General features: G+C 40.6%; 1 protein-coding gene across 3 annotated transcripts in view; it reads left to right on the plus strand.

Moving 5' to 3' along the window:
• fhdc1 (FH2 domain containing 1) overlaps window positions 1-25,343 on the plus strand; it is a 115,067-nt gene extending 89,724 nt beyond the window's left edge. For all 3 annotated transcript variants that reach the window (XM_072256078.1, XM_072256079.1, XM_072256080.1), the window contains exons 5-12: window positions 4,220-4,305; window positions 4,399-4,499; window positions 5,744-5,814; window positions 5,916-6,023; window positions 6,316-6,386; window positions 15,282-15,399; window positions 18,917-19,081; window positions 21,025-25,343. In XM_072256078.1, the coding sequence (XP_072112179.1) occupies window positions 4,220-4,305; window positions 4,399-4,499; window positions 5,744-5,814; window positions 5,916-6,023; window positions 6,316-6,386; window positions 15,282-15,399; window positions 18,917-19,081; window positions 21,025-23,334 (3,030 nt within the window). In that variant the 3' untranslated portion in view covers window positions 23,335-25,343. The remainder of the gene's footprint in view (window positions 1-4,219; window positions 4,306-4,398; window positions 4,500-5,743; window positions 5,815-5,915; window positions 6,024-6,315; window positions 6,387-15,281; window positions 15,400-18,916; window positions 19,082-21,024) is intronic.

Here is a 25,343-nt window from a genome sequence, read left to right on the forward strand (position 1 = left end):
CTAACCTCTCCTTGTATCTCAGGCTCTGTGGTGCTGGCAACGTCCTTGTAAATCTTTTCTACACTCTTTCCAGTTTAACCATGTCTTCCCTATAACAGGGTGACCAAACCTGAAAACAGTACTCAAGTGTAGCCTCACCAGTGACTCGTACGTCTGCAATATAATGTCCCAACTCCTATATGTAATGCCCTAACTAATGAAGGTCAGCATGCCAAATGCCCTTTTCGCCATCCTGTCTACCTGTGATGCTGCTATCAACAAAACTTGAAATCATAGGTCCTTCTGTTCTATTATCCTCCCTGGTGTCCTACCGTTCATAGTATAAATATGCTGGTTTGACTTTCATTACCTCAACCTTACTCCTTCACCCACTTCCTAACTGATCAAAATCCACCCCGCCCCCCCATAATCTATGATAATCTTCTTCACTATCAATAACATCTCCAAATTCTGCACCATCTGCAAACCATTGGCTAAGCCTTGTGCATGGGCTCAAGAATCTAGCCACGGGCCAAGCTGGTAGCAGAATCATTAGGTACCCATCTGGAAGGTTTTTGTAGGATGAGAATTGCACCAAACTTCATTAAGTGCTTCATGCTCCTTCTGCACCTTTGCTGTGCAAAGTTCTCAGTTTATTTCTCTGTAGTAGAGCTGTGATGTTCCTTCCACCTAGCTCATCTGGTTCCAGTGTGTCCAACTTTATGGACCTTCAATCTAAACTAACCTCTATGATATATGTGATGCTGGTCTCAGAGCTGCAGCATTGTGTCCTCTCCCTTGTCCTCCTACTGTTCAACCTTTTCCTTCTCCTGTACCTCTGAGAGGTGAAGTGGACTATATTCTCAGAACAGATGGTTATAAGGTTCAGCTAGTGGTGTGTGTGAAGAAATATAATGGATTTGGGAATGGGGATGGATTTGATTTCTTGGAGATGTGATAGTTCTCGAAAGAAGCTGGAGTGGCCGTATACAGCAGATGAGCCATCCACTACTGTGCCTGAGGCCTTGGTAGCTGCCACTCCCACCTCTAGCAGGCATCTCAAATGTCATATTTGACATGTTGATATAAAAGACAGAGTAATGATTGTGAATGAGGCAACAGCCAGTAAGCTATACATATATATAGCTAGGGTGCCTAAGCCTTTTGCCCAGTACTGTAGTAATTTTATACATAGCACTGTACTGCTGCCACAAATAAAAACAATTTCATGATGTATGTGAGTGATGATAAACCTGATTCTGATATTAGTCTCTAATGTGGACTGAGAGTGGGAAGGGGCAGGGAGAGGGGAATCATGGTTGGGAAAAATGGAAGTGAGGGGCAGGGGAGTGGCATGCGCCAGAGACACATTCTGTATTGATCAATTAACCAGTTGTTTGGAATCAAATGGCAAGGCCTTGCCTGGTGCCAAACTCGCTCTCCATTCCATGTTGACAAGTACAGTAGTGTGCAAATGTCTTGGACACCCGAGCTATGTATATGTGCTTAGGACTTCTACTCAGTTCTGTATATTGACTCTTACTAACTACGTCAACTCAGGCCTAGGGGGCCGGTGTCGGGCATGATGACAGACTCTCTACTTCTCCCTCTCCCTCTTCAGCGTGTTCAGTTCATCTACATTAGCTGCACCGCTGTCTTCTAGGGGCGTGTTGACCATAGCCTTGGGAGGGTGCCCAGGGTTCATTATGATGACAGATTGACTCTTGGAGCAATCCTATCAGCTCCATTCTCCTACTTATTTCCCTGAAATCTGTTCTCTCATGCACACCCATTTACACCCTCTGATTCTTTTAACAACTACCCATCTCTCAGATCACCAAACCATACTAAAGATAATTTACAGGAGCCAATTAACCTACTAATCCTCGGGATGTGGTGGGGAAAATCATGCAGTCACAGGAAGGGCATGCACACTCCATATAAGCAACACCGGAGACAGGATTGAACCTGGGTTGGTGGAAGTGTGTAGCAACCGCATTGCCTGCCTCATCACTGTAAAGAACTGTACCCTTGAAGGATGCAGTGTTTGGATTACACGCATGTTAACTGTTTTGCACTATGTGCAGCTCTTGCGCTTACAGATAAATGCGGTAGATGAAGTTGGATTTTATCTTGACTACTTGTATCAAGTTAATAAATTATTTGCACCATATTAAGTTCTCTAGGAGGTCATTCTCTTCCCACATTTGCTCCCTCTGAGGCTTGCCTCCCCCTGCTCCCCCCATCATGAGCTCAAGACCTCTGTCTTCTTCTGGACCTCCTCCACTAGAACCTTACGTGCTGTGTCTGAGAACTTCTGTTTCATTTCGTAGATCTCTGGGCAATGCACTCAATTGAAACCCTCATTTAGGATAACATGTACAATCCAGTAAAGTGGCTGTAACTGGCCAGAGTTGCACAAAGGCTGGCAAAGCTGGCAGTTGAAAATGAGCTGATTTTCTAAAAATTATTCTGTTTTTCAGTGCAAAGTGGTTACATGGGAATGTCGGTTTCAGTCCTGGAATCTGATATGAAATTTTTAAGCCATTTTAAAATTTCCACCATCCTTCTGTGAAGGAGTGTTTTCTGACTAGCCTATGTATGAGTTAATCATCCCTAGTTCTCGACTGCCTCCTTACCATGGCCCAACCAGGATCTGCAGATGTTTAGCAGGGTGTCCATTACACTAACCATTACAGTTGTGAAGCTCCCGAAAAGCTGAAAGGTCTTGACAAAGTGGATGTGGAGAGGATGTTTCATATGGTGGGAGAGTCTGAGACCAGAGGACTCGGCCTCAGAATAGAGGGGTGTACTTTTAGATTGGAGATGAGGAGGGATTGCTTTAGACAGAGAGTGTTGCATCTGTGGAATTCTTTGCTACAGGCAGTTGTGGAGGCTGTCTTTATGTAAATTTAAGGCAGAGGTTGATAGATACTTGGTTGGTCAGGACATGAAGGGATATGGGAAGAAGGCAGGAGATTGGGGCTGAGAGGAAAATCAGATCAGCCAGACTTGATGGGCCATGGTCATATCTTACAGTCATGGTTTTAAAACTCCTTTGGAAGCTTGGTCCTGTGTGTCAATGGACAACTCTAGCCATCTATCACAGTTTTGTCTCATTATTGAATCTATTAATAGGTGTCTCTAGTTTTTGACTTTGATCTACATTGCCTACAGTACCACAATCTTTGTTTTATTTGGCTGAAATCCCTATAACCAAATCTGACAAATTATTTTGTTTGTTAATCTGGTGAACAGCTGAGAACCCAAAGCAGGTAATTACAGATTACTGCCAGTGCCATCTTGTCAATGAAAATACTTTACAATCATTCTTATACCATCACTTCTGCCTCTGCTAATTACCTAAGCAGATTAATCATTCTTTTTTCATTCCTGGTCTATATTTAATATGTTTTATTAAGAAACTTAAGTAGATGCTTCTGAAAATCTAAATAAATAATATCTGTAAACAATTTCCATAAGACCATAAGACAAAGGAGCAGAAGTCGGCCATTTGGGCCATCTAGTCTGCTCCACCATTTTATCATGAGCTGATCCATTCTCCCATTTAGTCCCACTCCCCCGCTTTCCCATACTTAAGGCAGTTTTTCAAGCAATTTAGTAAGGTTGCCCAAACATGACTAGTCATTTACCATTCCCTGCAGCCTTTTCTTATTCACTGAAGATTTACAAGGTCCCTTACTTTAGTTTTTAGTAATTCCCTGACAATGGTTGATAGGGTAAACAGAGTAACTAATTTTTCATTTCCCAGTTTCTCCCTTAGCTCTTTTAATTAAAAGAGTGATAGGCAGGTTTTATAATTGATTTATTTTATTTTATGTAAGATTCCTGAATTGGAAAATTATAGTTCATGCATTAACACTGTTATCACCCATATCTCTTAATATCTTTAGGCATGCAAAGCATCTGGGAATTTGTTGTCCTTTAGCCTCTTTAGTCTTATTACTTTCACTTTTAAAAAAAAATCATTTTTGTGTATCCCTGCACCAAATTCACTATTATTTTCCTTTCAATATTCTGACATGTTTACATGACCATAAATTAAGCTCCTCAAAATAACTTGGTTATTAATTTTCAGGTGACCCATATTGGTTTTGTTTGCTATCATTACTCCAAATTAACAGTAAAATAATTATATTATTAATTTTCCCCACCCTCTGTAATTGTTAAAGGTGAATGGGGCAAAGTTTATTGCTGATTAAGTAATATCTCTCTAAAGGTCAAGAAGTTACAAGCCTTCAAAGATGATGTGAACAAGTTGTCACTTGCAGATTCATTCATGGTCATGTTGATACAAGTCCCAAGGTAAGATAGCAGTGTAATACACAGTTCTTCATAGTTAATATTAAATATACAAATTATTGATCTATTGTTTTGAACAATGTTGTTGGTTTGCAGCTATGCTCTTCGGATGGAAGCCATGATTCTTAAAGAAGAGTTTACTCCTGCCTGCTTGGCATTATACAAGGAAATGAAAGCAATGCAAACAGCTATAAAAGGTAATTAAATCACTGGTGAATTAAAGGAAATTGCTTGCTTATTACTTGGTTGAAAAAATCTGTTCTACAGATAAGAAGAGTATGTACAAGGACTTCAGAGAAATATAGACAGGTACAACAGAAAGGCCAGGAAAAATGGTCCAGAAAAAAGTCACATTTTAGCTGAAAAATGTTTTAAATGGTTAGAAATTAAAGGCGTTGGTGTTCAGAAGGATCTCAGTATTTTTATATACAAAGTAACTTGCATCAAGTAGGAAGTCATATTGTATCTTGGTTTGGCTTTTATTGTAAGAGGATTTGAGTACAACAGTAGAGATGTCTTTCTCCAATTGAATAAAACTGAACACATCTGTAATATTCTGTGCTGGTCTCTGAGAGAAGATTTATTAGGTGTGTTGAATATGGAGAGGTTAAGCAGACTGGATCTGTACTTTCTGAGGGAAGGTTCCATTAAAATGCACACATTTCTTTTGGAACTTTGTCAAGAGTAAATGGGATTTGGGTATCTACATCCAGGGAATACAGTCCCAAAGTAAAGGGTTGCCCATTTAGGACTAAGAAGACTTTTTTAAACTCAGAATTTGAAAATCTCTATTTATTTACATTAGAAAGCAATGGAGGTTAAGTTTTTGAATGTATTCAAGTCAGAGGTCAATGGATTTTTAGATATGGGAATCAAGGAATACAAGATTGGTGCAGGAGAGTGGCACTGAGGTAAAAGATCAATAATGATATTATTCGTGGCAGTACATGTACTCCTATTTTTAACATTATTACATGACACATTATATTTGTTCTATTGTATGATACAGGCCTGGTTCCATATTAGTGTTCACATTCAAACTCAAATCTTTTGTACCCAGGCAATAACAAAGCTGTGGTTCTCACAATTCATTGGTCCTCGCTAAAACCAAGTGTGAATGAGTGTGCATCGATGAGAGAGGATATGAGTGTGTGACAGAGAGAGTGAGAGTGGAATGTGCATCTTTGAGAATGACTTAGGCTCATTAGGGTGGATCATATTCACGATTCAGATGCCATCAGTCACTGTTTAGAGTCTTGCGCAAGTAGTGTTCACTTAAGGAAGGGTTCATAATGTCCAAGAAACAAACCCAACAGAGGTATCACACCTTTAAAAATTGGAAGGAAGAAAGCTTGGAAGTGGGTACTCAAACCATTCTAAAATTTGCTGGAAATATCTCATGATTAGCCTGATTGGAACTCTTATTTTTAATATTTTGCAGAACTAATGACCTGTGAGGAACTTCATGCGATTTTACATTTAGTTCTGCAGGCAGGCAACATCATGAATGCTGTAAGTGATTTATGTTGCTTCCTCTTTTTGTTGATTTTGGTGTCACAAAGCTTCTGTGTGTCTGTCTTCTCCATTGATGGTTTCTTCCCATTTCTCTGCAGGGAGGTTATGCAGGAAATGCTGTGGGCTTCAAATTATCTTCTTTGTTGAAACTAGCCGACACAAAGGCAAACAAGCCAGGAATGAACTTGCTCCACTTTGTCGTTCTGGTTTGTATTTGTTTGTTATTTCTTTCCGTAATTACAATGCCCTGGAATTGATTCAAAAGTAGATAATTTTCAATTCAAAAAATAGGAATTACTGAAAAATTTCACTCATAAGATGCACTTCCACCTCCAGAAGATCTTAATTCTTAAATCACTTTTCCTTCAGCACATCAGAATGACTATTTGTAAATAACAAAATTCTTTAACTTGAAGATAAAATATTATTTTAGTTGTGATATCTGTTCTTCATACAAAAGGGAACATGCCAGTAATGATGATTGCATTTTCCAAACAGGAAACACAAAAAAAGGATGCTGGTCTTTCATCTTTTCCTGAGAAGCTACAGCATATTCAGGAGGCAGCCAGGTAATAATGGCTGAATTCTATTTGTTTCACCTCCTTTCCCCTCTCTCACTGTATTACTTTCTTACCCTTCCCTGTCACATAAAGACACAGAAATCAGCTGTGGGAAAACAAATATAGCAGCAATTTGAGGAAATGATAATCAAATTATAAATATATCTTAAAAAATGTTAAGTAGAATCCAGAAGAGTTATTTTCTAAAAGCAAAGTTTGGAAGACACCCAAACCCTTTTGGTTTAGACACACTTTCCAGATATTCCAAAACCAAACCCACCTGCAGCTGAGCGTAATGAAATGTTTGTGTTTTTCATTATCTTTTTGTTTCCATCACGTACCTGCAGTCTACTATCTAAACATTAGTGCTGCTTAGCTTTGTTATTACCTGACTGTTCGTGCTGGAAACTGCAGTCACAGATTTGAGCAACATACCCTCTCAGCATTGTCGGCAAAAGCACTGTGTCAAGTGTTGTCTAGAGACTGCTTGTACATTCAGTCCCTGATCTGTTCATTGAGATATGAGCAGGATGGGTTAAATAAACTACACATTTCAATTCTCAGATGTTGAAAGATGTGCACTTCAATATCAGAATACTCCATTTTTAGTTTTTATGTCCTGCATATATGGCGAGAGAAATTCAGTTAATGTTGCAGGCAGATGATCGTTCAGCTTAAAACTTAATTGGTTTACTGTTCCTCAAAGTAAGAATCCTTATCTATCCTGGTGTAAATTGACTCTAGACCTACAACAGTGTTGTTGGTTCTTAACTACCTTCCTGCTGTAACGCACAAAATGCTGGAGGAACTCAGCAGGTCAAACAAACTCTATGAAGAGGAATAAACAGTTAACACTTTGGGCTGAGACCTCTTATCAGGACCCCAAAGGAAAGATCTTGGCCCAAAGTGTCGACTGAAGAAAACCCCCCTTAGAGGCTGCCTGACATGTTGAGTTCCTCCAGCATTTTGTGTGTTATTCTGGAATTCAAACATTCACAGAATCCCTTGTGTTTACCCTTCTGCTGTGTAATAATTGCTGTATTAAAGCAGAGTTAAATGCGCCGCTCAAAATCCTAATTTGCACTGATCAAATCTTAAAGGACATAGGATTGTGGCAAGTTGTCAGCAAAGCAACACAAGTGATAATCCTACTTGAATTTGATCTCATCAATATACCTGTTGCTGATATATCTGTGTATAGCACCATCAGTAGGAATGACCACTACTGTTCCTACAGACCCATTTCAACCCTGGGACCTCCTTCAAGGTATTGTGTGGCTCTGTAATAATGCTAAATGGATAGAAGTAGAACAGATCTGACATTTTAAAACTGAGCATGCATGGGCTGCTATGGGTCCTGGGCAGGAATATATACCTCTACAGTCTCTAACCTTGAATAAAAGGCAGGAATTGCTCGAAACACAAAGTAGGTCATGTAGCATCTGTCGATGTCTAAAGAATATTTGTGAGAAATGGGAAAGAAAGAAGTGAAATTAGTTTTAGGTTGCAGAGACCGTTGCAGGATTGGTAGGTTAAAAGGAATTTCTGATAGGGTAAGACCAGGATTGCTGTGAGAATAAACTATCGATGAAGTTATCCGATTGATGGGCAATTAGGAAAGAAAGAGAACATAAATCAAGGAGCACAAAAGTGGTAAGCTGCATAGCTGTACAAAATGCCCAGCAGATAAAACCATGCTGATGAAGAAAGAAAAGTTGTGCCAGTGTTGCCGATCGATGACCCACAGCAGATCCAGCTAGTTCTGCTACAAGCAAAGAAAGCAAGTTAGCTGAAGTTGTTGAATTTGAGGTTACGATGAGCCCAGATGGAATTTGAGGTGCTGTTCCTGAGGTTAATATTGGGCCTACTTTTAACAATGGAAGCCACAGGCAGATAGGTCATTGTTGGAATAAGATGGAGGCATACGTAACCATACCAGAAATATCAAAACATGAGGTCCCAAGCTGACAACACCAAAGTGGGACTATATTGTATCTATGCTAAACAACAAGAGAAATGTGCACTAGGGTAAAGCGACCTCATTAGTAATGGTTCTAGTCAAAGTTTTACAGTCATTCAGGTTGTGAGTGCTGCTAGACAAATAGCAGACAGGAAGAAAAGGCTCCAAAGACGTCACCGTAATGATTGTTGAAGGGGCTCGGCATATGAGTGCTAAAAACAAACTTGAAGTACATTCAACAATATTCAATCAGAAATGCTGACTGAATAATCCTTCCTAGTTTCCTTTTGAGAAGCCATCATAGAAGCCAGTCTTCAAGCCAATCAAGCAATGGCTAAGACCATTGATGCTGCAAACATAATGGGACAAGATAGTATCTTGACTTAAAGAGACACAAAAGATTGCAGATGACGGAATTTGAAGCAATAAGCAACCTACTGGAGGAACTCAGTGGATTGAGCAGCATTGCTGAGGGAAAAGGAATTGTTTGTTTTGACTCAAAACATCAACAATTCCTTTCCCCTCACAAGTATTGCTCAACCTGATGAGTTCCTTCAGCAGAATTTTTGATGCTTTTAACTTAAGAAACGAGGCTGTGCTCTCCACAATCAAGCTGTTCCAGTACTGATTGTGTCATGGCTGAAAGACGATTGTAGTTGGGAGGTTAATATCCAATGATACACAGTCTATTGGAAGGACAGGCAGGTAGGTGGAGGTGGAGGAAGTGGCTCTGCTGATAAAAAAAAAGAAATCGCATCTTTAGAAAGAGATGACATAGAATCGTAAAATGTAGAATCCTTGTGGGTATAGTTAAGAAACTGCAAGGATAAGAAGACCCTGATGAGAGTTATTACAGGCCTCTGAACAATAGCCAGGATATGGTCCACAAATTACAGCAGGAGATAGAAAAAGTATGTCAAAAAGTCAATGCTATGTTAGTCATGGCGGATTTCAATAAGCAGATGGATTGGGAAAATCAAGTTGATGCTGGATCCCAAGAGAGAGAATCTGTAGAATGCCTCTGAGATGGCTTTTTGGAACAGCTTGTGGTTCAGCCTACTGGAGTATCTGGAATTCTGGATTGGGTGTTGTGTAATGAACTGGATATGATCAGGGAGCTTAAGGTAAAGGAACCCTTAAGAAAGAGTGATCATATGATAGAATTCGCCCTGCAATTTGAGAGGGAGAAGCTAAAGACGGATGTATTGATACATAAAGAGAAAAAGAGAGTAGATATTGGACTGCTGTAAAGTTACACTGGAGAGATAGTAACAGAGGATATGAAATGGCGGATGAACTGAATAAGTATTTTGCATCGGTCTTCACTGTGGAAGACACTAGTAGCATGCTGGAGGTTCAAGTGTGTCAGGGCAGAAGTGAGTGCAGTTGCTATTACTAGGGAGAGGGTGCTTGGGAAACTGAAAGGTCTGAAGGTAGTTAAGTCACCTGGACCTGATGGACCACATTCCAAAGTTCTGAAAGAGGTAGCTGAAGAAATTGTGGTGGAATTAGTAATGAACTTTTAAGAATCAATAAATTCTGGCATGGTTCTGGAGGACTGGAAAATTGCAAATATTACTCAACTCTTCGTGGAGGGCAAGAGGCAGAAGAAAGGAAATTATAGGCCAGTTAGTCTGACCTCAGTGGTTGGGAAGATGTTGGAGTCGATTGTTAAGGATGTGGTTTCGGGGTTCTTGGAGGCACATGATAAAAAAGGCCAAAGTCAGACTAGTGGCCTTTAAGGGAGCATCTTAACTGAGAAAACTGTTGGAATTCATAGAAGATTCATAGAATAGTACAGTACAGGACAGGACCTTCGGCCTACATTGTTGTGCTGACCCTCAAACGCTGCCTCTCATATAACCCCTCACCTTAAATTCCTCCATATACCTGGCTAGTAGTCTCTTAAACTTCACTAGCGTATTTGCCTCCACCACTGACTCAGGCAGTGTATTCCACGCACCAACCACTCTCTGAGTAAAAAACTTTCCTCTAATATCCCCCTTGAACTTCCCACCCCTTACCTTAAAGCCATGTCCCCTTGTATTAAGCAGTGGTGCCCTGGGGAAGAGGCGCTGGCTATCCACTCTATCTTTTCCTCTTAATATCTTGTATACCTTTATCCTGTCTCCTGTCATCCTCCTTCTCTCCAAAGAGTAAAGCCCTAGCTCCCTTAATCTGTGATCATAATGCAAACTTTCTAGACCAGGCAGCATCCTGGTAAATCTCCTCTGTACCCTTTCCAATGCTTCCACATCCTTCCTATAGTGAGGTGACCAGAACTAGACACAGTACTCCAATTGTGGCCTAACCAGAGTTTTATAGAGCTGCATCATTACCTCGCGACTCTTAAACTCTGTCCTTCGACTTAAGAAAGCTAACACCCCATAAGCTTTCTTAACTACCCTATCTACCTGTGAGGCAACTTTCAGGGATCTGTGGACATGTACCCCCAGATCCCTCTGCTTCTCCACACTACCAAGTATCCTGCCATTTACTTTGTACTCTGCCTTGGAGTTTGTCCTTCCAAAGTGTACCACTTCACACTTCTCCAGGTTGAACTCTGTCTGCCACTTCTCAGCCCACTTCTTTGAGGAAATAACAAACAGGATTGACAAAGGAGAATCCATGGACGTTGAGTACTTGTAGTTTCAGAAAACCTTTGATAAAGTGCTGTACATGAGGGTGCTTAACAAGTTAGGAGCCCAAAGTATTACAGGAAAGATACTAGCCTAGATAGAGCATTGCTCGGAAAAGGCAAAGAGTGGGAATAAAGGGATCCCTTTTGGATTAGCTGCCAGTGACTAGCAGTGTTTCACAGGGTTTGTATTGAGACTGTTCCTTTTTGCGTTGTATGTCAATGATTTGGATGATGAAATAGATGGCTTTTGCTAAGTTTGCGGACGATACGAGGATGGGTGCAGGGGCAAGGAGGCTACAGAAGGACTTAAACAGATTAGGAGACTGAGCACAGAGGTGGCAGATGGAATACAGCGTTGGCAAGTGTATGGTCATGCACTTTGGTAAAAGGAATAAAAGCAGAGATTGTTTTCTAAACGGGAAAAATATTCAAAAATCTGAGGTGCAATGGGAGTTGAGTGTCCTCGTGCAGGATTCCCTAAAGGTTAACTTGCAGGTTGAATTGGTGGTGAGGAAGGCAAATTCATTTCAAGAGGAATAGAATATAAAAACAAGATGTAATGCTGAGGCTTTATAAGGCACTTGTGGGCTCCTTATTTAAGAAAGGTTGTGCTAACATTGGAGATGGTTCAGAGGAGATTCAAGAGGATGATTCCAGTAATGGAAGGGTTATCATATGAGCAGCGATTGAAGGCTGTGGACCCGGAATTTAGAAGAGTAAAGGGGTATCTCATTGAAACCTAGCAAATGTTGAAAGGCAAACAACAGGAATTCTGCAGGTGCTGGAAATTCAAGCAACACACATCAAAGTTGCTGGTGAACGCAGCAGGCCAGGCAGCATCTCTAGGAAGAGGTGCAGTCGACGTTTCAGGCCGAGACCCTTCGTCAGGACTAACTGAAGGAAGAGTGAGTAAGGGATTTGAAAGTTGGAGGGGGAGGGGGAGATCCAAAATGATAGGAGAAGACAGGAGGGGGAGGGATAGAGCCAAGAGCTGGACAGGTGATAGGCAAAAGGGGATACGAGAGGATCATGGGACAGGAGGTCTGGGAAGAAAGACAAGGGGGGGGACCCAGAGGATGGGCAAGAGGTATATTCAGAGGGACAGAGGGAGAAAAAGGTCTTCTATCATTCTGGATCTCCCCCTCCCCCTCCAACTTTCAAATCCCTTACTCACTCTTCCTTCAGTTAGTCCTGACGAAGGGTCTCGGCCTGAAACGTCGACTGCACCTCTTCCTACAGATGCTGCCTGGCCTGCTGCATTCACCAGCAACTTTGAAATGTTGAAAGGCCTAGATAGAGCAATGTGAAAAGGATGTTTCCTTAGGTCGGGGAGCCTAGGACCAGAGAGCACAGCTTCATAATAGAACATTTAGAACAGAGATGAGAAATTTATTTAGCCAGAGGGTAGTGAGTCTGTGGAATGATGAAATGGCGGAGAAACATAATGGTCTGAATGGCCTAATTTTGCTCCTGTCTTATGATCTTACACTGCAACTGGTACTGAAATGGTTCTGAAGGAATTCCCACATTCCATTATGTAGCGATGGCTAGGTTTTGGACTTAACATTGCCCAACGATCTGGAAAAAATGCCTGACAGATTTTATCTGTGAAAAGGACAGATCCAATTCAGTTGGGCACCAACTATTCGGTCTACTCTCAGGCATCAGCAATGCAATGGAAGGTATCCTTGGAACTTACTTACAATTTCCCATTTTGGGTTTCATCAGGACAATTTGGCTGAAGATCTCATCTCATATGAAAGAACTAGATCTTAGAGTGAGGTGAGAATATTTGTGTTGGAGTCAGACCCTATACAAAGGAAGATGATTCGTTGTTGGAGGTCAATCATTTCAGTATCACAACAGGCATCACTTTGCTGGAGAGCAGTATCCAAGGCCCAAACATATTCAGCTGCTTCATAGAAACATAGAAAATAGGTGCAGGAGTAGGCCATTCACCCCTTCGAGCCTGCACCGCCATTCAGTATGATCATGGCTGATCATCCAATTCAGAACCCTGTACCTGCCTTCTCTCCATACCCCCTGATCCCTTTAGCCACAAGGGCCATATCTAACTCCCTCTTAAATATAGCCAATGAACTGGCCTCAACTGTTTCCTGTGGCAGAGAATTCCACAGATTCGCCACTATCTGTGTAAAGAAGTTTTTCCTCATCTCGGTCCTAAAAGGCTTCCCCTTTATCCTTAAACTGTGACCCCTCGTTCTGGACTTCCCCATCATCGGGAAAAATCTTTCTGCATCTAGCCTGTCCAATCCCTTTAGGATTTTATACGTTTCAACCAGATCTCCCCTCAATCTTCTAATTTCCAACGAGTACAAGCTCAGTTCATCCAGTCTTTCTTCATATGAAAGTCCTGCCATCCCAAGAATCAATCTGGTGAACCTTCTTTGTACTCCTCCTATGGCGAGGATGTCTTTCCTCAGATTAGGGGACCAAATCATCATCAGTGATACTCCTTCCACCATGATATCAGCAGTGGCGAGGGCTGATGGTGATTGCACAGTGATTCAATTTTACTTGAAGAGCCTCAGAAAATGAACCTGCATAACCCTGCATGCAGCAAGATCTAGGCAACATTCAAGAAAGGCTGAAATATGGCAATTGATGGTTCTGCCACACACATGTGTATCTACCCTTGATGTTCAATGGTGTTTCCATTGCCAAGTCTCTACCATCAACATCCTGAGGCTAGCCACATAAAACTGAGGTTACAGGAGCATGTCAGGGCTTGTGTATTCTATGTTGAGTGTCCTACCTCCTATTACCTTATCAGCAAGGTGTAAGTCGGGAACATAATGGAACGCTCCATTTGCCTAGATGTATGCAGCTCCTGCAATACTGAAGCTGAACACCATATAGGACAAAGCAGTTCACTTGATTGTTATCCCATCTACTACCCCAAACACATATTCTCTTCACCCCCCCCAATTGTTTTGTAGCTTTTACATGTGCCATCTGCAAAGTACACTACAGTTACTTATCTCAGCTCCTTCGACAGCACTATCCCAAATCTGCAATCTTTACCATCTGCATGTGCATGAGCACACCACCATCTGCAGGACTCTCTCCAAAGTGCAGGCTTTCCTGACTTGAGAATACATTGCTGTTCTTTTTATCAATACTGACTAGGGCTTGGGCCTTGCTACGAAATGACCTTGTGGGACTTCCTTCACTACATGACTGCACCCATTCAAAAAGGCAGCTCATGTTCCGAAACAAAAAAAAACACAAGCTCTGGACTGAAAGTGAGACCAAAAATGAAAAATATTTCTTTGGCTTAATGATAAATTCCTGAAATGCTAGTAAGACTTAAATAATTGGAAATTGAGATTTGATTATTGTCAAAAAGGTGATTATATTTGCCCCTGGACAGCTTGGTAATTTAATATGTGCTTGCATTGACCAAGATGACTGAGCATTAATTTCCACTGCTTATTTCACACAAAGTACCTGTGATATGTGGGGCTGACAGGATAATAGTGTGGCTATTTTACTGAAAAAGGGGAAAGTAGTTTGCAGTTAATATGCTGTTTAGTCTTGATGATTTTCAGAAAGTGCGGCATGTATGCGTGGGATCGATAGAATACTGGGGTTTTCAATCTGACATTTTTCACATAGCTTGTTTCTCTAGAATCATGATATTTCTTTATCCCCGTGAACTTTGATAATGTTTCCAATATGCATTAGTCTCAGACAACCACTTTCATTTGCTTCAGCATACTTTAAACCATGAAAGCACTTAACCATTGGTCAAGTGCCTTGGTAGATTGTGATTGATTAATTTGTGTACTTGTTGAAGGAGACAGGGTTCAAAACAAAGCAAGGAACTAGAAAGGTCCTCTATGGTGTTGCATGCTTTTAAGTTCCCATTTTCAGCTTTTAAGATTTTAAAATATGAAAATAAAATAATGGATAAAGTAGCTTGGATAATGGCATTTGATGCAATTTCAACCTCTGAGATGTTAAACCCTTGCCTTTATTTAATACAGTTAGCCAATTGTTATGCATTTTATTCTCTGTCCTTGTTTTTTAAAGAAAATTGAATATGGATATGTTCATTTTTACAGATATCACTAGTTGTACTTATTGGTATTCGTGCACATATTATAGTCACTCAATGAATATGTTTATGAAATGAAATCAGTTGTTCGCCATCGTAATACTGCATCTTGATTATTGATCAGTAGTACATTGAGGATTCTCCAGAGACAAGCCAGTGGTATTGCTAGTGTCTTGTATTTTTAAAGGAAATTCGAAAATGTTTTAATCATTTTCCTTCCAGATTGTCAGTTGATAACATTAAAGCTGACCTACAGTCACTCACCAGTAGAACAAAATGGATGGAAGAACACTTAAAGCAAGATGTCGAACTGCTTCATCAAATGGGGGATTTCATTCGGGTGAGCCAGTATGTAAAAGTCCACTTGTGCATGTGCAAGTGACAGCAACATAGAGCATTAATTATTTTGGTCTTAAAAATATCTGATGACTGCATTTTATTTAAGAAGAGCATTTAAGCTCTTTCAGTAGATAGCCCAAACTATGAAGATTAACAAATTCAGGCCTGTCTGTTGGTCTACTGGTAATCTTAATCTCTTCACATTGTGCCTGTCTCAAATGTTCAATGTTCCTCATGGGCTTTGTTTGAATATACTTGTTTGAATACATGGAGTTTAGTTTTTGAGTACAGAATTTAACCCACAACTAGGGAGATCAAGTAACATACAATTGTTGTGTACATTGATGACTTGTGGCCGTCTTCCCTTGTGTGTAATAAATCCATATTCAATCCCTAAACAAAGAGTATTCTGTTTCTGGCATAATTATAGTATTAAATATCTGTTCAGTATTTTTGAAAGAGAGCAAAAAGAATATAATTATTATGCTACAAAGGTTTGGGTGCCATTTTAAAAATTGGACTTCATTCAAAATTAAGTAACACTATAAAATCCAACTTCATTGGGTCAATAGCAGTGCAAGAAAATTCTAGTATTTTAATGACAATGTAAAAATGGATACTAAAATCTAACATCTGATAATATAGGAACAAATTCTGAATATGCAACTTCTTTGGGAATCATCATTAACAGAGTTTGATTCATTTATGTTTGTATTTTATTTCTGGTAGTAGAAGTGAAATATTTAATGAAAATATGCACACTCAAGGAAGAATGCTTATGAAATACAGAGGTGCAATAAATTTACAAGGCTGTAGAACTGGAGGGTCTTGGTTCTATCTTGTAGAATTTCTGTAGCTTTCTGTAAATAGTGAAAGTGAAGATGGAGAATTTGTTATCTAAGACAGCAACTCTCACAGAATTAGGTAAGAACATAAGAATATACATAAGAACATAAGAAAAAAAAGGGAAATTTGAAGCTATCAGGCAGGAACTTAGAGGCATAAAATTGGGAGCAGATGTTCTCAGGGAAATGTACGGCAGAAATAAGGCAAATGTTCAGGGGATATTTGCGTGGTGTTCTGCATAGGTTCATTCCAATGAAACTGAAAGGATGGTAGGGTACAGGAGCCATGGTGTACAAAGGCTGTAGAAAATCTAGTCAAGAAGAAAAGAAAAGCTTATGAAAGATTCAAAAAACTAGGTAATAATAGAGATCTAGAAAATTATAAGGCTAGCAGGAAGGAGCTTAAGAATGAAATTAGGAGTGCCAGAAGGGGCCATGAGAAGGCCTTGGCGAGCAGGATTAAGGAAAACCCCAAGGCATTCTTCAAGTATGTGAAGAGCAAGAGGATAAGACGTGAGAGAATAGGACCAATCAAGTGTGACAGTGGAAAAGTGTGTATGATAGCGGAGGTACCTAATGAATACTTTGCTTCAGTATTCACTACGGAAAAGGACATTGGCGATATTAGGGATGACTTTCAGTGGACTGAAAAGCTTGAGCATATAGACATTAAGAAAGAGGATGTGCTGAAGCTTTTGGAAAGCATCAAGTTAGATAGGTCACTGGCCCCGGATCAGATATACCTCAACCCACTGTGGGAGGTGAGGGAGGATATTGCTGAGCCTCTGGCAATGATCTTTGCATCATCAATGGGGACGGGAGAGGTTCCGGAGGATTGAAGGGTTGCGGATGTTGTTCCCTTATTCAAGAAAGGGAGTAGAGATAGCCCAGGAAATTAATAGACCAGTGAGTCTTACTTTACTGGTTGGTAAGTTGATGGAGAAGACCCTGAGAGGCAGGATTTATGAACATTTGGAGAGGCATAATATGATTAGGAATAGTCAGCATGGCTTTGTCAAAGGCAGGTCATGCCTTACGAGCTTGATTGAGTTTTTTGAGGATGTGACTAAACACATTGAAGGTAGAGCAGTAGATGTAGTGTATATGGATTTCAACAAAGCATTTGATAAGGTACCCCATGCAAGGTTTATTGAGAAAGTAAGGAGGCAGGGGATCCAAAGAGACCTTGCTTTGTGGATCCAGAATTGGCTTCCCACAGAAGGCAAAGGGTGGTTGTAGACGGGTCATATTCTGCATGGAGGTCAGCGACCAGTGGTTTGCCTCAGGGATCTGTTCTGGGACCCCTACTCTTTGTGATTTTTATAAATGACCTGGATGGGTAAGTAGAGGGATGGGTTAGTACATTTGTTGATGACAGAAAGGTTGGGGGTGTTGTGGATAGTGTGGAGAGCTGTCAGAGGTTACAGCAGGACATCAGTAGGATGAAAAACTGGGCTGAGAAGTGGCAGGTGGAGTTCAAACCAGATAAATGTGAGGTGGTTAATTTTGGTAGGTTAAATATGATGACGGAATATAGTATTAATGGTAAGACTCTTGGCAGTGTGGAGGATCAGAGGGATCTTAGGGTCCATAGGACACTCAAAGCTGTTATACAGATTGACTCTGTGGTTAAGAAGGCATGTGGTGCATTGGCCTTCATCAATCATGGGATTGAGTTTAAGAGCTGAGAGGTAATGTTACAGCTATACAGGACCCTGGTCAAACCCCACTTGGAGTACTGTGCTGAATTCTGGTTGCCTCACTACTGAAAGGATGTGGAAACCATAGAAAGGGTGCAGAGGAGATTTACAAGGATATTGCCTGGATTGGAGAGCATGCCTTATGAGAACAGGTTGAGTGAACTTGGCCTTTTCTGCTTGGAGCGACGGAGGATGAGAGGTGACCTGATAGAGGTGTTTAAGATAATGAGAGGCATTGATTGCGAGGATAGTCAGAGGCTTTTTCCCAGGGCTGAAATGGCTAACACGAGAGGGCACAGTTTTAAAGTGCTTGGAAGTAGGTACAGAGGAGATGTCAGGGGTAAGTTTTTTACACAGTGAGTGGTGAGTGCGTGGAATGGGCTGCCGGTGACAGTGGTGGAGGCGGATACAATAGGGTCTCTTAAGATACTCTTGGATAGGTACATGGAGCTTAGAAAAATAAAAGGTACAGCATTGTGGGCTGAAGGGCTTGTGTTGTGCTGTAGGTTTTCTATGTTTCTATTTAAATAGGAGCAGGAGAAGCCATTATGGTCCCTGATTTGATTATAGACTTTTCCTATCTACTTCCCACTCCCCTCCCTACATCCCAACCTGTACCCGATAATTCTTGACTCTTCTTTGAGTATATTCAGTAAATCAGTAGAGAAAGAACTGTGCCATTATACACTGGGCTACATAACAGATGAGGTTCATTATTTAATGATTTTACTAAAAGGCATGTACTGGTTATCTTTAAGACTAATCTGCTCCTTAAATATTGATTATTATAGAACACCAAGAAAGCTACTTTTACAGAATCTTTCAAAAGTATTATAGTTCTGATGATCAGATTTGAGGGTCAGTTTAATGTAATGTAACTTGGACTTTTTGCAGTTATAATTTTTGAAAATAAAGGACTATTATTTAATATTAATCTGATGTTTACTTACATAATATACATCTTACACTGTAGCAAGCTTTGAGAGAAGTGGAGAGATTGGAGAGGGAGCAGACGGAATTGCAGACAGAAGCCCATACTCTCATCGATTTCTTCTGCGAAGACAAAGAAACAATGAAATTAGAAGAATGTTTCAAAATTTTTCAAGACTTCTGTGATAGGTTCAAAAAAGCTGTCAAGGTAAGTGGGCACACAATTCCACCGCCCTGCCATATGACATCTCTCAATGGAGTTCCCTTTAGAACTGAAATGAGGAGGGAATTCTTTAGTTAAGAGTATGGTAAATCCGTGGTATTTATTGCCACATTTGGCTGTGGGGGGGTGCAATTTATTGGGTTTATTTAAAGTGGAGGTTGATAGGTTTCTGATTAGTAAGGCATCAGAGGTTACTGGGAGAGGCAGGAGAATGAGGTTGAAGGAAAATAAATCAGCCATGATTGAATGGCGGAGCAGATTTGATGGGCCACGTGGTCTAATTTTGGTCCTATATCTTATGGTCTTATTTTTGATAGTCTCACTGTCAAGCCGAGGAGTGGTATTGGGGACAAGCTCCCACTACCTAAAAGTGCTCCTCGCAGCATACGCCTCAAATAGCCTCTGACTACCAAGTCCAACTTCTGGCCCTCAAGTGTGGCTTAGCCTCTAAGCCTGGCGGAACTGTTTCTACTGACAGGAGAAGGGGTGAAGTCGGGTCCTGGCACCTTAAAACCAGTGCTTCAGGTAGATGGAGCTCGTCAGCCTGGGAAGGCAGTCCATCTAAGAGAGGGAAAACTCTGATTTCAAACCTTCGCTGCCTTGCGGCCATACCCACTCATGGGAAAGGCTTTGGGAGTAAACCCTGAGGACAAATCCAGAGCTGGAGTCCCTAAGGCAGTCCGACGTTGTCTTCAACCTCGTTCCAGCAACTCCTGCGACGACACTGGTAAACACAAGGAGTTCTGCAGATGCTGGAAATTCAAGCAACACACATCAAAGTTGCTGGTGAACGCAGCAGGCCAGGCAGCATCTCTAGGAAGAGGTACAGTCGACGCTTCAGGCCGAGAACCTTCGTCAGGACAACACTGGTGCCAAGTTGTATCGGCCCTTGCCCTTCCCTTGGACAACATTGGTGTCGTGGAGAGAGGAGGCTTGCTGCATGGAGAACTGCTGGTCTTCCATACGACCTTGCCCAGGCCTGCACCCTGGAGAGGACACTCCAGTGTCACCTCACTACGTTGCAAGACTTTGCAGGCGCAGATCCATGGTCTCAGGAGACTAACAGATGCCACCACCACCGTCATTGACTGCAGTGGTTATGTTTACTGAATACTGAAGAATGGCTCTCATATCTTTTAAACCTAAAATTTGAGGCAAGTTTCAAAATAAAGCAACAACTGAATTTACTATAAATACAGCTGAGCATAGAATCAGACCACCAGAAAAGGAGTCTTATTTTACAAAATAATTGAGGGTAATGAATGCACCATCCTATACAGACTATGAAATGTGGTGTAGACCTTGCTCTGCACTGACTAGGTTTTCTCTAACAGGGGAGCGCCAGATGTCTTATTAGCATCGTTACAGAGGAGAGAAATTAACCCATTTTTCCAATCTTGATACTAACCAATGACTCAGATTAAAATTTATATATACAGACATTCATACAGGACAGACTGTGGATGAGTCATGATTACAGAATTGTTATTGACAGCATGGAGGAAGGATATTCAGCCTTTCGAGCCGAAACCCATGAGTGGCCATCAGGTCCAAAGACTAATGGACAATATCAACATCTTCCCAAGAAGAGGGGAGATATTTGTGCCAAACAAATTATTCTAAGAAGAAAATGGTTTTCAGCTATTTTCATGTGCAGATTTCCTCTGAAATATAATTCACAATTTAAAGATTTGAAAGAGTTCCCTGGTATTCTTTTGAAATATCATTGTCCAAAATGTTAGTTTAATATGTATCAAATTGGATAAGATTTTTGTTTTATATATTAATGCTAGCATGATATAGGAAGTATCATTAGTTTTTATAATTGGTGTGGGATTTTGCGATTAATTTATTAAAGGTTATAAGAAAAGTTGACATTAAATGGAGATAATGAATTACTGAAAAACTTGAATCTCTGTTACCTATAGGAAAACAGAGACAGAGAAATTCAGGAGCTCCGTCGACAACAAAGGCTAAAGGAATTGGAAGAGAAACGGCATTCGTGGGCTGCTGGTGAACGAAATGTCTTTGGAAGGAGCAGCAGTGAAAATGATGTGAAACTGCTTATCACAGATGGACTAGATGACCTTATTGCTTTCACTCAGCTGAGATCTCAAAGCCCTGGGGGTTTGAAGAGAACTAGAAGCAGACGCGTCCGGTCATCTGAAAGCTCTGCTATTGCCAGCCATCTATTGTCATTTTTACAGGCTGCTGGTGCAGATGAACAAGCTAAATCAAAGAGTATGCCCTGGTCTGTTGCACGTTGTTCTAAACAGCGAGCAGCTTGGCAAGGGATGTCAGACACTCAAGATGGAAGCTCAGATAGTGCCTACTTTGACTCTGATCAAGGGTCTTCTCATAACACAGCTATAAAAGATGGCCATCTCTGCAAGGCATCAACTGGGCCTGGTATTACTAGGACGAAAGAGACTGCTTCTACAGAGAACTTAAGTATCACAAAGACTGAAAGTGAAATTGGTAAGAATAAAGAAGATGCCTACAATAACAATGAGAATATAGTAAAGGATTTGGGGCACACAGACACCACAAACTTAAACCATATAACTGCCTCTAAACAACAACTTGAGCTTCTAGAAGGTTTACAGACTTTCAATTACTCCAGCTGTAACGTAGCTGACTCTAGCCAAGTGATGACTTGTGATGATACAACACTAACAGACCTGGAGTACACTGAAGACTTGAGTTTGCAGACACCTAGTACCGATGTGAGTTTGCAAACGCCAAGTACAGATGTGGGTGTGCAGACTCCCAGTACAGATGCGAGTGTGCAAACTCCTGGTACAGATGTGAGTTGGCAGACTTCTGATATAGATAAGAGGCCCCTGATGTTTGGTACGAGTGTAGCCATTCAGACTTCAACTGTCTCTGATGCTGGTGTATTTTCTTCAAATCTAGCTTCGAAGAAACCTAGTTGTGATGATGGTGAATTTTATTTTAATACAGGTCCTCAGTCGTCACCACAGAAAATAAAGAATGAAGTATCCATTCAGAGTTCAAATGCAAAAACACCTGGTGATTCTGTTTCAAATAAGGAAAGCAGAACCGTGTTTTTTGTTTTGGGATACACAAATGATGGACGAGATTGTTCTGAATCCTCAAAGAAATGTGAAGTAAAAGCCTGCCAGATAATTCAAGAAAAATCACAAAAGGAATTTGAAAATCCTGATAGTGATCAGACAGAAATTTCTAACTTGGAAGTTGTGAAAAAGGACTCTCCCCCCATTGCCACCTTGAAAAGTACAAACATAAAAAATTATATTTCTCCTGAAGTAGGTTCTGAGAAAGTCAAGTTAACAAAGGAAGCAAAGCAGATTTCCAGTTCAAAGCAGCCTAGTGCAGTCAAAGGAAAAGCACTACCCACTCCAAAAACAGCTTTGAACAGTGTAGATCCTCCGAAATCTTCAAGGACAACAGGTCACCCCAACAACAATGAAATAAGAAGAGTCTTGTCAATATCAAAGTCAAGCAGAAGATCAAATAGTGTCAAAAGACAAGAAGCAAAACCATTAAGTAATGATGAACCAAAGCACCCTCAAAAGTCTTCAGGGTCAAATTGGCGAGATAACTGGTCAAAGACTCCTCGTAGGTCCAGCTATCCTGTGACAGAACAAAAGCCAACAAAAGGGATTGTTGCTTTAGGTAATATGTCTGATAGTACCCCAAAGCGGAAAGACTCCCTCAGAAAGCCTAGTGCTATGCCAGTCCGAAATATCTCCAGGCCAAAGCCTGATGAAAGTAGTAAAATCTGTCGCTCAGTTACAAGAGGTCTTCCTAAGTCCAACACAAATATAGGTGGAGCACCAGAAACCGTGGAGGGAAGTAGTTTAGCTATGTCAATTCCTACTCCCAGCTTTGCCAGAAATACTGTGGCTTCTTCCTCTCGACGCCAGAGGACAGACTCCAGACCAATTTCCAACCCATCTCAGCAAACTGCCAAAGCAACAAATCTCACCAGGGCCACTTCACAAAGGCAAAGTGTGGCCAAATACACAGGAATAAATCAAACAAAGAGCAGTGAAAATCCTCATATGAAAAGGGAAAATATTCAAAAACCGGGGAGTAAAACTGAAGAGGAGGGTAAAGCACCAGCGTACAAAACACAACATGCACACACAGGCAATAACACTTCGCTAAAATCAAATGAAAAGAAACACCTTTCAACCACAGATTCCATTAGAAGCAAGAAAACTCCAGAAAGGACACTGAAGTGGAAGTGAAATGCCTTTTTATGTGTAGATTAGGACAGTAGAAAGTTAACAGCTTAGTAGATCTTCCTGGATGGAAGTTCTCCCCTTGTGCTCCTGCTGTTCAACCTTTCACTGATATTTATTGCAGCTCTGCATTGGGTAGGTTTTACCTGCTAGAATGTTAGACTCCTAGCCAGAGGGCCAGAGTCTGAATTCCAGCATTGAATAATGCTTGAGCTTCACTTGTTTGAAGGAACTGTGATCAGCCACCTTCTGTGGCATCAGGAAGTGGAGCAGAAAACTGCCAGGACCAGTTTGCCTTTTAGAAGTGTGCCTCCTGCCATTCAAACACAACTTAATCGATGTGCACAGAAACCTGTTGGCCTTGCCCCATTTTAGATGACACCAGGAGCAGAAGTTGAAAATCCAATGGGGTAATGATTATCAAAATTCAAAGTCATACTCACACTCAACTGGTGTCGACCCAGAACTCAGCAAACACCATATGGTTAGTGGCAAGATAATTGCTAAATTCCTCAGGAAGAAGTACTGGTCTATGGTATTTTCAGGATTGAGTTAGAGTGCTGCTTCTATATAATGGATTCTGATCCATTACATATGTCAAAAAGCTAAGCTAGCTTTATATCTCTTTGCAGTTGATGAATGTATCTTTTTAAAATGTCAATATTAAATCTTCAAATTTTTAGAAGATGGATATTTATAGCTATGGTGGGCTGCTACTTTTTTTATTAGAGGGAAGTATTGGTGCTAAAGAAATGTATAGAGAAACTAGTGAACGAATGAGTGGGCTGAAGCTTCCACTTGATTACATAGTTGCAGCACAATAATTTATTTTTTGTATTGTGAAATGAATAATGTGTATAATACAAAGTGCATAGCATAGTCTGTACAGTATTGGTATTCGTTAGCTAAACTCCATGGATGGGTTTGCCACACTAAAATTCAGTTACTCGTACCAAAGGCTCATTACGGTTCTAGGTATAGCAAGAGATTGGAACTTCAGATTTAGCGGGAATACTGTCTGTGGTCCTGCTCTGTTTTCTTACAGCTACTATGGCTGTAAAATTCTTACAGCAGTTGAATTGAGTCCCTGTGTTGCAGGAGTTCCCTCACATTAAAAAAACTGAACATTGTAGAGTTCATATCAAACTTGATAATAATCAATTCAATGTTGATTGTTGACTGGTGAGTTTTGAGCACAAACAGTGCCATGAAATAACAGCACACTTTGTACTTAATAATGTCCTTATATTTTACAGTGTGCTAATATGTATATGGGGATGTTGCACTGTTTTCTTCAGCAGTTGTCTTTTTACGGACCTAATTAAATATGAAAGCTGCTCAGTTGTTTGCAATTGCTCTTTATCCTGTGTCTGTCATAGCAATGGCATATGGGACCTTTCTTGTTCTCTTTCCGTAGTGATTTTTACGGGGCTATATTATACTCCGATTTCTCTCTATAGACTACTTTAACCTAAAGTAAATATATTTCTGTCAGATCTGAGATCATTATCTCTCTTAACAGATACACTGCCTGCCTGTAAAATGGATTGAGACTGAATGTGGGTAAAACTGAGAGGCCTCTGGCTTCTGAAGCTGTCCCATTTACTTGAGATGATTTTTTAAATTACTGGCAGAGTAAGGAATTCCAGTCTACTTTTGTTTGTAATTGAATTAGCATGGGATGTTACTATCCATCCACCATAGTGGTAGAGTTAGTCTGATATGACAAAACTGATTTCCATCCAGAAGAGCTCACAAAAGGTCAATTTAACAGTGTCTAATATTTTGTCTTCATACTAACATATTTTTCTCATTTGGATTCAAGGATGTTAACTTGGATTCATTGTCCAATCCACCCCTTTGCCTATTGCGCCCTCCCGTGGCGTTGTGTAACATGTCTATGAAAACTGCTTTCCTTTATCTTTCTATCAGCATCTGTGCTCATCGTGTATTAAATAGTAATGGCTCAATAGCCATTTCAAATTTTAAGATTATTTTAAATTTGTAAACAAAAG

This window comes from Mobula birostris, chromosome 4 (genome assembly GCF_030028105.1).
Source record: "Mobula birostris isolate sMobBir1 chromosome 4, sMobBir1.hap1, whole genome shotgun sequence".
NCBI lineage: Eukaryota > Metazoa > Chordata > Chondrichthyes > Myliobatiformes > Myliobatidae > Mobula > Mobula birostris.